Genomic DNA, 16,154 nt, shown 5'->3' on the forward strand with positions numbered 1-16,154 from the left:
AATAAATCAATTGAAGCAGGAGCCGAGCAATCACAGGTGAAAAATGTTCTGGAGCGATCCTTTGAACTGACCGAAAGACCGACGGCATGTTTTAAAGAGTGTTGGAGGTCATTCCAACGAAGTTGGGCCACTGAGGGAACCTAGCCTGGAACTCACCTATGCTTTCTATGGCATAGGCAGCTCCCGGCAGGATCCGCCGGGAGAAACTATGCGCAGCTGCGCGACATGAGACTAATTACTTAGAGCGACAGAGAGAGAGAGCGGAGTGTGTGTGCGTGTTTGTGTCAATTGAACAAAGGTGCAGACGATCAGAAATCAGCAGAGAGTGAGCGATGTTTACGCTACTCTTAAGAAAGCCTTAAGAAATCACTAGAGTGGGTCTGACATAGCCTGGCTAATAACCCAGACCGAATCAGCCGTTGGCAACAAAAAAATAAATTGCCTGTGTGATTTGAGTCTGGCTTATTAGCCAGGCTAGGTCTGACAGGTGCTATTGTTCAGTTCCAGCATGGAATGTTTTACTGATTATGATGTTGCTTATATATATACGCTTCTTTTATTGTATTTTATTGTATTTCTTTTGCCATGCTTTTAACCTTGTAGCACCCTTGTAGATTCGTAAGAATGTAAAGCGCTTTATAAATAAAATGCATTATTATCATTATTATTAGTATAATAATAATAATAATAATAATAATAATAAACTTTATTTATATAGCACCTTTCATACATAAATGTAGCTCAAAGTGCTTTACAGAGCAGAAAAGATAATAAAAACAAAAGCAAAACAAAACAGCATTAAAACAGGCATGCAGTTAAAACGCAGTGTCAAATCAGGAGAAGGCAGTGGTACAAAGATAAGAACAGATAAAATAAGGCAACGACATTAAAAAACAAGCAGTAAAACAATACAGTGAGGACGTGAATAACAAAAAATAAAAGATCACTTAAAAGCAATGTTGTAGATAGATATAGATAGATTATAACAGATAGTAGCCAGACAGGGACCACCAGGCAGTGGCCTTGTGGTTAGAGCGTCCGCCCCGAAACTGGGAGGTCGGGGGTTCGATCCCCGGGCCGGGTCAAACCAAAGACTGTAAAAATGGGACCAGGCACGCGAGGAGAGTGTCAGAGAGGCGGGGGGTGAAATCCCAGAAGAGGGCACTTTTGGCTCAAAATAGCAGATCTACAAGCTCTCTCAGTAGTAGCTATATCTTTATCTACTGTGGAGATGCGGTGTGTGACATGGATTTAGAAACAAATTAGTTTGTTTAGTTCAGGAGACTTCGAAGAAAACCCCCCCCCCCCAAAAAAAAAACAATTCTCCTGAATGCTGCCTTCCGGCATGGCATGGAAAGGAGAGGGAGGGCATTTCCATTTATTTCACCATAAGTAAATGCTGCATTCGTGTTCTGGAGAGGGCAGTTGTTTTTGCTTGTCAATTGCTTGCATGGCACTCAGCATCGATGGGTCAAATAAACTAAATCTAATGATTCCCGAGTGTGGCACGGCTGCGGCTCACCGACCACAGAGATTGGTCAAATGCAGAGAACAACATTCGCTGCGGTTATAACGTATGTGGGGACTCTGGGAAGAGAGATGCCGGGGTGGAAAAAAGTACAAAAATGTTTTTTCTTTACTCAATTAAAAGTAGCAATTCTGCACTGTAGAACTATACTAAAATAACAGCTCACAATGCGTCGGCGATGCGATGTGGTGTGCCCTTAAGTTCTTTTTGTGTACGATGTTAATTGTTCACCAATCGAAGATAACTGATTGAAATGTCTGGCTGTAATCATTAAAACACGGGAGAAAAGAACAAAAACAAAGAAAGAAAAGAATGATGAAAGCATAGAAACAAAAGCCAGCTAATCAGAGCGCTTTTCTCTCCTCACGGACTAGACTATAGACTCGTTCCCATTCCCGGACATTGTCTCATCTCCGAGGAGAAGAGCCTGGTCACGACCTACTCAGGTTCAGGTTCATGTATTTGTTTGTCCCCCATGGGGGCGGTTTACAAGCAAGGCAATAACACAGCGGGTAACATGAAACACAAAAACACAGTAAAAAGGCACACAGTATACACATAGAGCAATAAAACAGTTATCAGTTAACAGGTATCAGTGTAACATTGTAATTAATAACATTTTCAGAACAGTTGTATAACGAATTCATACAAGCGAGTCAGGTGACGAGTTACCTCCTCCTCCTATCGGCATTTAGAGCCTGGATAGACACAGGCACGAAGGTGAACTTGGCTTTCTTAAGCACCTATTTTTTAAATACTTGGTCTAGACTACTGAAATTAACTTCCGGCAATCTTTGAGGCCGTTCTCACAATCCTACCAAGGTGTTTTTTTTTGTCCTTTATGTTTAGGTTTGACCTAGCTTTTCTAGCAGCAAAGAAATGTATTACCTTACATTGGAAGTCCTCTACCCCTCCTACAGTTTGGCTAAATGAACTATCTAGTTACACTCCTCTAGACACAATTCATTATAATATTAAGAATAAGCAACAGGACTTTTGGAATGTCTGCCAGCCCCACATGGATTACTTTGCAACTATACCCATACCGGTGTAGTCTGGTAGCAAATCTGAACTTGTACTTGAACTGTGATGCGTTTAGTCCTTCCCCTCCTCCTCTCCCCCCTCCTTTCTCTCTTGTCTTTTTTTAAATTTAAATTTATTTTCTTCCTCCTTTTTTATGTATAATTATTATCATTATGAATTATTTGTTCATTTCTCATCTATATCAGTTATAGGTATAGACTCTATACTATATTGTCTGTTTGGCAGCAAAAAGAAGAAAAAAAAGGTGCATATTGCAAACTGAAATGTAAAGCATGTTTTTTAAATAGCTGTTTTAAAAAAAATAGACTGACAGACAGACAGACAGACAGACAGACAGACAGACACCAACCTTTTGAGGGTTTTCACAAACTTGTTGGAGGAGTTGAAGAGGTGCTTGAGACTTCTGGACACGGACTGCTTCCTGCTGGGGTTCTGCAGCTTGGACGAGTCTGGAGAACACACGTGTAGAAGAAGACACATTAACTAACAGAGTATTTCTACATGGCAGTGTTGAGTACTTTTTCCCACCGCTCCCATGCTCAGAGCTGAAGTGTATTTGTTTTACAACGCAACTGTAGGAGAGGTCTCTCTCCGCGGAACGAGCAGGTCTGTTACTGCGGAACGACGTTCACTCAAACGGCCCCCGAGATATACTCTACGCCGTGCAACCATAAACACCATCGCTGCTCTCCAAGGAGCCGCTTCTGAAATAATGTTATTTCCAAACAGCTCCCCCCCCAGGGCAGGAGGGAGCGCTGCAGTCGTTTGAAGTCCTGCGGTAGAGCTCTGACCCTTAACCCATTTAGACCTAAGGACGATTCTACAAATGACAGTTTCCTTGAAAAACCCATGTTTCTATGTCAGTCGTTCCTCAAACATTTTCATGTCAAGGACCCCCAAAAATATATGTAATCTGAAATCTGAAAATATGTTGTTCCAGGGACCACCCAGAAGCAAAGATTTGAGTTAAAGACGTGAGTTAAAAAGAATATATATGTTCAAAGATTTGCGCCAATTTTTCTAAAATAGCAGACCTACAAGCACTGAGTGCCGTGCTATACGAGCTTGTAGATCTGCTATTTTTCAATAGCTAAAGTATAACACAACACACACTCACTGTTCTGCGTCTGATACTGTCGGTAGCACAGGGCTGCCAGGTGCGTGCGTGCGTATAGTGGTGATTTAGTAATGCTCCGCGCTAACATCAACGTTGTGATCAAACGAAGAAAGTGTGACTGCATTTATTCGTACAAGAAAACAATGCCCCGGCGAGCCTATAATATCAGTATCACACACACACACACACACACACACACACACACACACACACACACAATACCAGCCAGGCTAGACGTTGTTTATCTTCCAGACTATTGTATGATCATTATTATATGATCATTATGAGTCACTGTAGAGGCAAGAAGCAGTGTAACCGCGGAGGAATGGAAGCCATAGAAAGCCCTCTGAGGTTTCATCTCAACGGTGTGTGTGTGGGCGATGTATTGTCTGAGCAAGGTTCAAACCCCGGAGTTTATTACGATGAAGGTGTATATGATTTACATGCAGTGCTCTCGCTATTTCAGTCATAATCTTCGTTGAATGGGTTACAAAATTGTGGGATAAAAATTAAAAAGAAAACAAAATCTCTTCACAGTGCTAACGTCAGGCAACACAATGGCCATCAGACAACGGTCTAAGGGTTTCCACCTGAGAGTGTAATAATGCATAGATTGGAGTCTCAGATTGTGGTTCTGGGGGACCATGCAGACAAAGGCCCTCATTTATCGATGGAACGATATAAGAAACCTGCCCAGATAAGACCGCAGGAATCATCCCACAATGGGGCTCTCTCTGTGATTCATCAACCGGGTCGTACATGTATATCCTACCAGTCACAATGTGAGAAGGGTGTCGATAAATCTGGCGGCCGCAATCGATCGGAATTTAAATATTCTCAGCGGCATCAATTTGCTAATGTGTGTGTGTGTAGTAGTACAGTAGGCTATGCGTGTAGTATGTTATGCGTACGTGTCGGCTCACTCTCCCATCTCAACGTCTCTTATCTCCTTTCCTTGAAGAGTTATATCTACACTCCCATCGGTGCCTGGGGGGCCCGATCGGGCCCTCAGTGGACCCCCGGGGGGGGGGGGGGGGGGCTCACAGCGATGCCAATCAGAACGCCACAGCAGTCTGTCGTCCAGATGACGGCTGTGTGTCGTAAACACACAGTAGACACGCCGATGCTGCCCTAATGTGTCCCCGTCACATTTTATATATGCTGTACATGCAATGTACTGTACTGTACTGTTCTGTACTGTACTGTACTGTACTGTACAGACAGACAGACAGACAGACAGACTTCTGTACTTCTGTAGTAGACAACGCAAATCTCTAATCGTCCAATGACGTGAAGCTGGGCACGTACTGTAAATCTATTCAAATCGAGTCAAAATGGTGAATCGCAGTTAAATCGCAATTTGGATGGAGTTTTCGGGTGTGCTACTGTATCTGTATCGAAAGAGAAGAACATTTATAACAGAATGGAAAAGACAGGATATACAAAAAAGATAAAACGGTTTAATGAGCTAAGGGAGATGCCAGCCCCCCCCCCCCCACACACACACACACACACACACACACACACACACACACACGAGAACCCTCATTTCCTTCGGCCAGTTGTTTTCCCCAATCCTGTTCTTTCCTACATTTAATGACCAGTATACACTATACAGGAACGAAAGTATGACTGAAATGTGGAGAGCACTGCATGCAAATTCATATTCATATTACACCTTCATAATAATAAGCTCCGGGGTTTGAACATTCATGCCTAGGACAAGACATCGCCCACACACACACACCGGTGAGATGAAATATCAGGGGGGCTTTAGTTTCTAAGGCTTTCATTCCTTAAACCGTTTAGGCCTGACGCCGGAATGAAAAGAAAAAGTATTTTTTAAATGTTAAAAAAAAAGAAAAATCTGAAATTTTTCATGTTTCTAGATCAGTGGTTCTCAATATTTCTATGTAATATTATATGTAATATGCCTCCGTCCCCCCCCATGTGAAAATATGTTGTTCCAGGGACCCTCCCAAGAAGCAAAGATTTGAGTTAAAAACGTTATATATATATATACAGTATATATATATATATATATATATATATTCAAAGATTTGAGGCACACAATGTTCACGGCTTTTCAAAAATAGCAGACCTACAAGCTCATAGCTCATATAGCGCGGCACTCGGTTGAGCTTATAGATCTGCTATTTTTCAATAGCTACGGTATAATGCATTAAAAACACCAAAAGGGGTTCCCGCCTAAAATGGGTTAAATCATAATGAACCGCTGTTAAACTGCTTCTTGCCTCTACAGTGACTCATAATGATCATATAATAGTCTGGAAGATAAACAACCTGGCTGGTATTGTGTGTGTAATAATAATTATAACTTTATATATTTATATACTTTATACATTTATATAGCGCCTTTCAAGAGACCCAAGGACGCTTTACAAGACAAAAAACAAAAAACAAAACTATAGTTGCCAAAAGCCAGAGTGAACGAATGTCTCTTCAGTGCAGACTTGTGAATGTGTGTGTGTGTGTGTGATACTGATATTAAATGGTAAATGGTGCATTTATATAGCGCAATTTATCCAAGGCGCTTTACATAGATTGTGCATTACATTCACCCATTCAAACACACACACCTTCACACACACATTTACACACCGATGCCGGGGGAAACCATGCAAGGCACCAACCAGCACACCGGGAGCAATTGGGGGTTCAGAGACGTCGATGTTAGCGGAGCATTACTAAACCGCCACTACCTCGCTGTTAAATATGAACGCTTCTGATGACTTATGACTTACGGTATATAGCCACAATCGCTTTAGGTGATTTTTGCTTCCGGGTTAATTTTGGGGTGACTTTTGGGGGTCTTCAAAATAAAAGTCCCCACTATAGAGTGTCGCAGTCCCGCCCGCCCCCTCGAGAGACCCGGAAAATAATTAATTTTCCTCATAGACTTTTCAAAAAAAGTATTTATTTAAAGACGTTTTTTTTGTTTGTTTTTCTTCTTTGTAATTATTTGTTTGGTCCAAAATATTGTGTTTGTCGTCATGATTTGTCACGACTCGAGTTTGCATCAGGATAGAGAGGGGGGCCTTCAGCCAATCATGATCGAGCAGGGGCGGGCCTTGGTGTGCCTGCTGTTGGCCTGTGTCCCCCTCACTGCATGTGCACATCTTTGATTTTGGCGAACCAAAATCACCGAATGCTCCTTTAGAAAAAAAAGGTCTCAAAAGGTTTTCAAATTTTCACTTTACTGTGACAAAAAATCATTAGGCGACCCTTCCTGGGGGTCCTGCATTACACAACGTCGCGCACGGAAACCCCCATTACTCAACCTTTCACTCTCACGGCGGCCCCCGCCGTGACGCGACGGGACGAGTTCAGAGGGGAGGTTTTGGTTTAGAGTAAAGTGTAGCTGCTTCTTCCACACACTGTGGGGCTTTTCGACACACAGTCCCGGTCTGTTAGGGAGGCGGAGAGGATAACTGCATCTGACAGCAGGATAATATGACAAGAGACCCACAAATAAACACGCGAATGAGACTTTTTTTTTTTTACTTCTTCTATGTGCGTGCCTGCGTGCGTGCGTTGCGTGCGTGCGTGCGTTGCGTGCGTGTGTGCGTGCGGAATGAGGTTTGATTAATGAGGCGAGGATCTGCTCCATCTGAGGCTTCCACCAACAGAGAGCGAGAGAGAGCGAGAGCGAGAGGTAGTGAGGTGTTTCCAGGGCAGACTGTGCAGTTCTGGAAGTTGAAAAGGTTGAGAGTCACTTGTTTGGGGTTAAGTGCTCTTCTCTTCCTGCACTGAGAACTGAGGTACGATCTAATAAGCATGTCTTATATTTAATGGTGAAGAGGTGCAGCTTGTAGAACCCTCGGAGCAGTATATATAATATATATATATATATATACGCTTCCTTTTCGGGGGCGATTTCAAATTAATCGCTGCACTTTTTAACGCGTCACACAATAACCGTCTGGTTCGGTAGGGATTTATTAATAACTTGCCCTGACTATATTATTAGGCCGGATCACAGCCCATTATGGGGGATGATCTTTAAAAGTCATTTCCAGGCCGTCTTCACCAGTTTAAATAATATAGCTTATTCTGGGCCGCAGATCTGAGATAAAGGAGATTGAAAGAATTTGCGTGGGCGTGTGCAGGGTGCAAGCGTGCACAGTTCAAAATGGCGCGCTCCAGTCCTGCTGACGACACCATGCAGCTAGCAGCCCAATGCTAACGTGAGTATAGCATTAGGACTTCAAAAGCACTATAAAAAAGACCAATAGGGCGTGTGTGTGTGTGTGTGTGTGTGTGTGTGTGTGTGTATGTGTGTGTGTGTATGTGTGTGTGTGTGTGTGTCTGCGTGCACTAACCTCCACAGCAGTAGTGTGTGTGTGTGGCGCGGACCTGTTGCAGCAGTCTCTCCATGGCCTCTATGTGACCTTTCCTCCTGGGCTCCCTGCCATCACACTCCCTCCAGTCTGACGCACACGCACGCACGCACGCACACGCACACGCACACACACACACACACACACACACACACACACACACACACACACACACACACACACACACACACACACACACACACACACACACACACACACGATTACCATCTCCGAGCTGAGTTGATTGATTTCATTAGGATTCAGATGTCAATGTCATCCCATGCAATGAAATAATTAGTTGCTTAATAAAATGAAACATAAAAAATCTAAATCTAAATCAAAGGTTTAGGGTCAAATTACGACGATTTACCAAAATATATAGTAGATCTGCTATGTTTTAATAACCAACGTAGAAAACGGCTTAACCCATTTTGGGCGGGAGCCCCTTTTGGTGTTAGCAATACGTTATGCTTTAGCTATATGCTTTAGCTATTGTATCGTAGCGCGCCTGAGTGGCGCGCTACGAGCTTGTAGGTCTGCTATTTTTTGAAAAATCGATTTAGAAGAATTGTTTTTAATCTGATCTCAGGTCAGAATGGGTTAAAGTGCTGAGCTTTGAGTGACTCACTAGAAGGACAGGCGGAGGGAGGGAGCGAGGCGGCAGGCGGACCCCAGCCCTTCATGTTGTACGCACACACACGGACATAGTACAGCCTCCCCTGTAAAACAACACAATGCAACAATACAGTGATTAGCATAGTAGTACAACCACACCTGAAATTCATATACAATACAACGATACAGTAATTAACACCCCGAACGCCAGGGGGGTTATTTTGGACCAAACAAATAATTACAAAGAAGAAAAACAACAAAAAAAAAGTATTTTTTTCCCTACTTTCTAATTCTTTGTTTGGCCCAAAACATTGTGTTTATTGTCATTATTTGTCACGACAAGAGTTGGCTTTGTCCGCGGCGTAAACATCTTTAAAATAAATACTTTCTGAAAAGTCTATGAGGAAAATGAACGGGGATTTCTTTTCCGGGTCTCTCGAGGGGGGGCGGGACTGCGACGCTCTATATCGAGACAGTGTCACAGCCTCTGCCTCTGTTGGCCACACCCACTCATCACTAGATGACTGACACCTGTGTGTCTCACCTCACCTGCTCCCATTCTCCCTAATGGACCTAGTCTATATATGTGACCAGATTTGACTGAGAGACTGCCATTGCGCAAATTCCAGCTTTTCACCGGAGGATTATTTTTTATGAGTTAATAGCACAGGCAGACTCTTCACATAATAGACATAGCATGTCTGAAATAAGTGTCAGAGCTGAAATCGACATGTAAATATGAAATAAATGCTTAAACATGTAGCTATAGGTGTAATGTTAGAGACCACAGAAGTGATCCTTTCAAGCCTGTTTTCTCAACTCGCTGTTTTCTACTATATAGGCCATATCTCCAAAACTGGTGGGTCAAACTGAACAACCAATATGTCAATTTGAAGCTATGATTCCCTGCTTTCATATGAAAAAAAGAAAGAAATTAAAAAAAGAAATCCAATGACAGTCCCTCCTTCAAATGTGGTCACATATAGCCCTTTTGATGCCTACACATGGTTGTTGGTTTATCTGTTTGCCTACAGTTTATGTATTGCCTCGTAAAGGTGTACGTTATACTTTTGCAAGTAAAGAAAAGTTTAAGTCGATTCCTGTTTCCCGTGTCTGATGATTCTGCATATTGGGTTTATTGTCCAATTTTAGAGACCAAACGTGCGCGACCCAGGGGACTTCTGTACTCTATACAGGAGTCCACTGTGTGCTTACGGAGAGGAGCAAACATTGTAGCAGCATCATTAAAGCTTTGCCCTCTCCAGAGACTTGAAATCTGTCACCCTCCATACATTATTTATTCACCGAATAAATAATTGGCAACAATTCAACAACAATGCAAACCATGAATGCAGCTAAATAGTGTGTGTGTGTGTGTGTGTGTGTGTGTGTGTGTGTGTGTGTGTGTGTGTGTGTGTGTGCGTGCGTGCGTACCGTGGTCAGGTTGTTGACGGTGCATCTCAGACTCTGCAGGTTGTCCAGAACCATCTCTCCAGCCAACAAGGAGAAGTCCTTTAAACAACTCCACTCCACTATGCACACACACACACACACACACACACACACACACACACACACACACACACACACACACACACACACACACACACACACACACACACACACACACTTCATTGCTGCTGCACTTCTCCAAACATGCGACTACTGCGCATACGTGTACATGCGTGCATGCAAGTGTGTGTGTGTGGACTGTGGACCACGTGCTTTTTAATTCATTCAAATTCAAAGGACGTGTAATTGCGCTTATAGAGACATCAGAACAATTACTCATCAGTCCCAATTCAACAGAGAGAGAGAGAGAGAGAGAGAGAGAGAGAGAGACACAGAGAGAGAGAGAGAGACAGAGACAGAGACAGAGAGAGAGAGAGAGAGAGAGAGAGAGAGAGAGAGAGAGAGAGACAGAGACAGAGACAGAGAGAGAGAGAGAGAGAGAATGCTTGTTTTGAAAACCAAATGAGAAATGTTAATATACCATCATACCATCACATCTGCTTAGTGTGACTGCGTGTGCGTGCGTGCGTGCGTGCATGCGTGCTTGCGTGCGCGTACCTCTGTACTTGGTGACCACGGTAGAGTTGAGACAGAGAGGCTCCTGGAAGCTGACCGTCAGGGAGCTGTTGCTGCTGACGCTCAGGCGCACGTTGGACGGGGACTCCGGGGCACCTGTGGGCAGGGGCACAGAATTGATTGATTGATTGATTGAAATATTTATTAACAGTTTGCAGAATGACAGTACAATTCAAGCACAACTCAATACAAAGCCAATTAATTGCAGTTTTTATAGCGCTTTTCCAAGTGCTCAAAGCGCTTTACAATGGTTCATTCATTCATACGTCGGGAGGTGAAGCGGCGAACAGTCGACGCCATGCGTCCTCACTTCCCACATTCACACACCGACGGTGGCGAGCTCACACCGACCGACTCATTGGAGGCAACGTATAGGGTTCAGTGTCTTTCCCAAGGTCACTTCGACATGTGCACAGGAGGAGGAGGAGCCGGGATTCGAACCGCCGACCCAGGGATCATTGGACGACCTGCTCTACCTTTGTAGCCACAGCCGCCCCCGAAAGCATTACACTTGTTTACAAGAGGATATCCACCTTGTTCAATTCATCAAAACATTAAAGAGACGTACAAATGTACACTTCTATAAAGCCAAAGAACAGAACGGGAACTCATCATAATTAAACCACACTGATACACTACATAATATAGACACCTGTGGAGGGGCACCGTCCATCAGCCACACAGAACCACACTTATACTGCAGAACAATGGTTCCCCCACACAGAACCACACTTATACTGCAGAACAATGGTTCCCCCACACAGAACCACACTTATACTGCAGAACAATGGTTCCCCCACACAGAAAATTGCAGCGCGCCACCGAGTGGCGCGCTGCAATTTTTTTTTTAATCGAAGAGCGACTGGCATAGAAGACATTTTTTTAATCTGATCTCAGGTCAGAATGGAAAACTGTCAGGATGTAGAAGACATTTTTAGAATCTGATCTCAGGTCAGAATGGGTTAATGTGACTAGTAGTGCACATCCCCACAGACAGCCTGAAGTGAACCGCAGCAACACCAGTGTGTCAAACGATGCGCCCGATTGTGGAATGGTATCCCGCTGGTAACCTTCGGAGCTTCCCCGGAGAAGAAGAAGAAACACGTTGCCCCATCCCATCTCGTTGTGGGTTTTTTTTTACGGTATTGTCGACATTGTTTGTTTTGGGGTAGACGGGGATGATTTTTGGGCCTGCCAAAACAAACCGCATAAAAAGACCAACAAACACAACAAGAGGACAATGTGTTTCTGCCGGTACAGTAAGCATTCAACACTTGCATCCACTACTGGAGTATTTCCCGTTTTCTGTACTTTTAATCAAGTCAATTAAATCGAGTCCTCTCAGCTTTCCTAATGTCTGTCTCTCCCACACTGTCTCCCTCTCAGCTGTCCTACTGTCTGTCTCTCCCACACTGTCTCCCTCTCAGCTGTCCTACTGTCTGTCTCTCCTACACTGTCTCCCTCTCAGCTGTCCTACTGTCTGTCTCTCCTATACACTGTCTCCCTCTCAGCTGTCCTACTGTCTGTCTCTCCCACACTGTCTCCCTCTCAGCTGTCCTACTGTCTGTCTCTCCTACACTGTCTCCCTCTCAGCTGTCCTACTGTCTGTCTCTCCTACACTGTCTCCCTCTCAGCTGTCCTACTTTTCTGTGGTAATGTTACAAAAATGTCATATTATTATTCAACTATTATTCACAGTCTGAGTGCATTCATGTTCTGATCAGTGCGTGTGTGTGCGTGTGTGCGTGCGTGCGTACGGTCCAAGTGAGAACACCAAGGGCTCAGTCAGACATTCACTACAAACACCTGAGGGCGCTTTCACACCGGACATGTTTGGTTCGTTTAAAACGAACCATGGTCCGCTTACCCCTTTGGTTCGGTTGGTGTGAAGGTGCATCCAGAACTCTGGTGCGGATCAAAGAAACGAACCATGGTCCGCTAAGAAAAAGGCCGGACTCGGTTCGCACAACAAACTATGAACTGACAATGAGAGTTTGTGAAGAGTCCAGTTTTATAGGAGCAGGTTGATTGGCGTTGAAGACAGGTGTGTAAATGGGACTGCAGTGTGGTGGAAATGAATGTGGGAGTGGCCGTGGTGGAGTCACAGACTGAGGGGGAGAGAGAATGTGACACAAACGGGTGAATTGCGGTGAAACTCACGTGCATGCTGGAAGCCGGCCTTCATGCGGCGGTACAGCTTGGACCTCCACTCCCAGGCGCGGAGCGTCTTGTCCTGGCGGCAGGCCTCCAGCGAGAGGCCGTCGCGCTGGGCCTGCGCCACCAGCTCCGCCGCCCGCTGCTCCGCCTCCTGCGTCAGGCCGTTGAGGTGGCTCTCCCTGCTCTCCACGCTCACGACTGTATACGCACGCACACACACACACACACGCACGCAAGCACACACACACACACGCACATACGCGCACATGCGCACGCCACGCGCACACACAATTTACAATTAATTATTTCGCAGCAGACGCTCTTAATCCGGAGAGATTTACAGTAAAGCGAGAACAAACGACACACGTCAAATACGTACAAAATAGTCATGGAGAATCATAAGGAATTAAGCTAAGAACCTATACTGTAGCATCTGTCTAACAGTAAACATCTGCACAGTAAAGCTATGAGTATGCTGTATGCTGTATATATACACTATGGAGTGCTGTGTCTACATAAATGCTGTCTGAATTACTGAAGTTTAGCCTTTGCATGCGCCAGTACGGTCGTCGAGGCGCACGCACGCACGCACTATAGACTAATCCACAGAGGGATGCCCTGGGCACAGCCATTACTGAGGTGTACCATTAATGGAGAAAACTCACAGATGGGCTGTTTTCGATGCGAGTCCCGTGCGACACAAAACTATCCATAATTCATCCCTAAATGCCTCAAACTAACCGCTGTCCTTTCCTAAATGCCTCAAACTAACCGGTTTCCTTTCCTAAATGCCTCAAACTAACCCGGTGTCCTTTCCTAAATGCCTCAAACTAACCAGTGTCCTTTCCTAAATGCCTCAAACTAACCCGGTGTCCTTTCCCACTTTCCTACTTAAGGACACTTCATTCAGATAACTGTACAGTTCAGTCAGAGAACTCACACATAGATCAAGGCCATTACATTTTAGTCGGGCTCTGCTATACATTAGAAGACAACCATTTAAGAGCAGGGAGACATACTGTAGGCTACTGTACCTCTGGGATGGGCAACTTTGTCGAGAGAGGGACACATTTCCACACTCACTGCAGAGGCACCACATTGTATATTACGTTATACTATTGCAAAAATAGCTGATCTACAAGCTCAAAACGAAATTGTAGATCAGCTATTTTTGCTATTATTTGAATTGAAATCCTGAAACGTTCAATTTGTATTTCAATTCAAATGCCTTTCAAATGCCTCTAAACATAGTAAATATAATTTAATACTACTCTTTAAGCTACTCATTTAGACTGAAGTAATTAAAGTGGGCCGTGTTTGCAAATCAATACTATATCAGTATATGACCTGAGGGCCACATTTCATTTAGGAAGTTGGGGGCCCGCATGTGGGCCCCGGGCCGCCATAGATTTTCAATGTAATGAGTCCCGAGATGCAGGGATGGTCTTTTAGATGCGTGCAGGGACATGTTATGAGTCCCATTTCAACGACATTACAGGAGTCATATTTTGCCATTTTTACAAATTGCAGCATTTAATTAACTCCCATTTCATTTGATATGGTTATAATGTGGTTATATTCATGTAGAAAATAAGAAGAATAAATGATTATTATAACTAAAGCTAGCTAAATATATATTTTTTTACGTGTATAATTTTTACTGTACGTGCCGAGTACAGTACAGTAGTACGTGGATGCAGAGGTCGTTGTTTTATTGCGTCCCTCAACTATGAACTGCGTTTTGGGATGCAAAATGCACCCTATTTTAATCTCTGCCCATGTATGCCCTATAACAACCCCACCAGGGAAAACACAGCCCTTAACCCTTTAATCTCTGCCCATGTATGCCCTATAACAACCCCACCAGGGAAAACACAGCCCTTAACCCTTTAATCTCTGCCCATGTATGCCCTATAACAACCCCACCAGGGAAAACACAGTCCTTAACCCTTTAATCTCTGCCCATGTATGCCCTATAACAACCCCACCAGGGAAAACACAGCCCTTAACCCTTTAATCTCTGCCCATGTATGCCCTATAACAACCCCACCAGGGAAAACACAGTCCTTAACCCTTTAATCTCTGCCCATGTATGCCCTATAACAACCCCACCAGGGAAAACACAGCCCTTAACCCTTTAATCTCTGCCCATGTATGCCCTATAACAACCCCACCAGGGAAAACACAGCCCTTAACCCTTTAATCTCTGCCCATGTATGCCCTATAACAACCCCACCAGGGAAAACACAGCCCTTAACCCTTTAATCTCTGCCCATGTATGCCCTATAACAACCCCACCAGGGAAAACACAGCCCTTAACCATTTTTGGACTGATGGCGATAAAAAAAAGGCTTCTAAATCCTAACAGTTCTCTGAAAAAGCCATGTTTCTATATGTCAGTTGTGCTCAACCTCTTTCATGTCAAGGACCCCCAGAATTATCTCTATTGGGCCATGGACCCCCATCTCAAAATATGTAGTTCCAGGGACCCCCAGAAGCCAATATTTTTGTTTAAAATGTTCTGAAATATATATTCAAAGATTTGCAGCCCTTAATACTACTAAATCCATTTTAGGCGGGAACCCCTTTTGGTGTTGTAAACATTATGTTATAATTTAGCTATTGAAAAATAGCAGATCTACAAGCTCATAGCGCGCCACCGAGTGGCACGCTATGAGCTTGTAGGTCTGCTAATTTGTTTTTTTTCGACGTCAGGCCTAAATGGGTTAACATAGTTTTGTTGTTACTTTTGGGTCAATTTATTCATTTTTTTAAGTAGTCATGTAATACGCGGAATAAGTGGCTTTGCCTCAGAATTGAATCAAAACAGCTATAGTGTGTGGGGAAAAAAAACTGTTATGGCAAAAGCTACATGCTGGCTAGTGATTAACTATAATTTGGGCTTTTATGCTTTGATAATTGTTAGTAACGTTATGTTGTTTTGTCAGTGGTTTTGTATTTTGTAAATTCACGTGACAGTGCTGTGTGCTAAAAATGTATGTGTGTATAAGTTATTGGTTCTACGAAACTATTTATTTGTATATAGCAGATCTACAAGCTTGTAGAACTGCCATTTTTCAATAGCTAAAGTATAACATAATGCTTAAAACACCAAAAGGGTTCCCATACAGAATGGGTTAAATGCGACGCATTGTGAGCATTGTAGATCAGCTATTTTATTTATCTTATATATAAACTTAAAAGGGGACATTCTGCATAATGAGTACATTTTGAACACAAGACT

The 16,154-nt window shown here is 43.6% G+C and overlaps 1 protein-coding gene across 1 annotated transcript in view; it reads right to left on the reverse strand.

Annotated features, from left to right (window-relative positions):
- Positions 1-16,154, reverse strand: part of ankfn1a (ankyrin repeat and fibronectin type III domain containing 1a) — a gene marked incomplete at its 3' end in the record, with an annotated part of 151,354 nt that overhangs the window by 26,570 nt on the left and 108,630 nt on the right. The window contains exons 6-11 of the mRNA XM_083787481.1: positions 12,914-13,108; positions 10,736-10,849; positions 10,100-10,197; positions 8,679-8,769; positions 8,033-8,140; positions 2,922-3,021 (exon numbers count right to left, since the gene is read on the reverse strand). Coding sequence (XP_083643607.1) covers positions 2,922-3,021; positions 8,033-8,140; positions 8,679-8,769; positions 10,100-10,197; positions 10,736-10,849; positions 12,914-13,108 — 706 coding nt within the window. The remainder of the gene's footprint in view (positions 1-2,921; positions 3,022-8,032; positions 8,141-8,678; positions 8,770-10,099; positions 10,198-10,735; positions 10,850-12,913; positions 13,109-16,154) is intronic.

This window comes from Protomyctophum parallelum (genome assembly GCF_964188405.1).
Source record: "Protomyctophum parallelum genome assembly, chromosome: 17".
In the NCBI taxonomy this organism is placed as follows: Eukaryota; Metazoa; Chordata; class Actinopteri; order Myctophiformes; family Myctophidae; genus Protomyctophum; species Protomyctophum parallelum.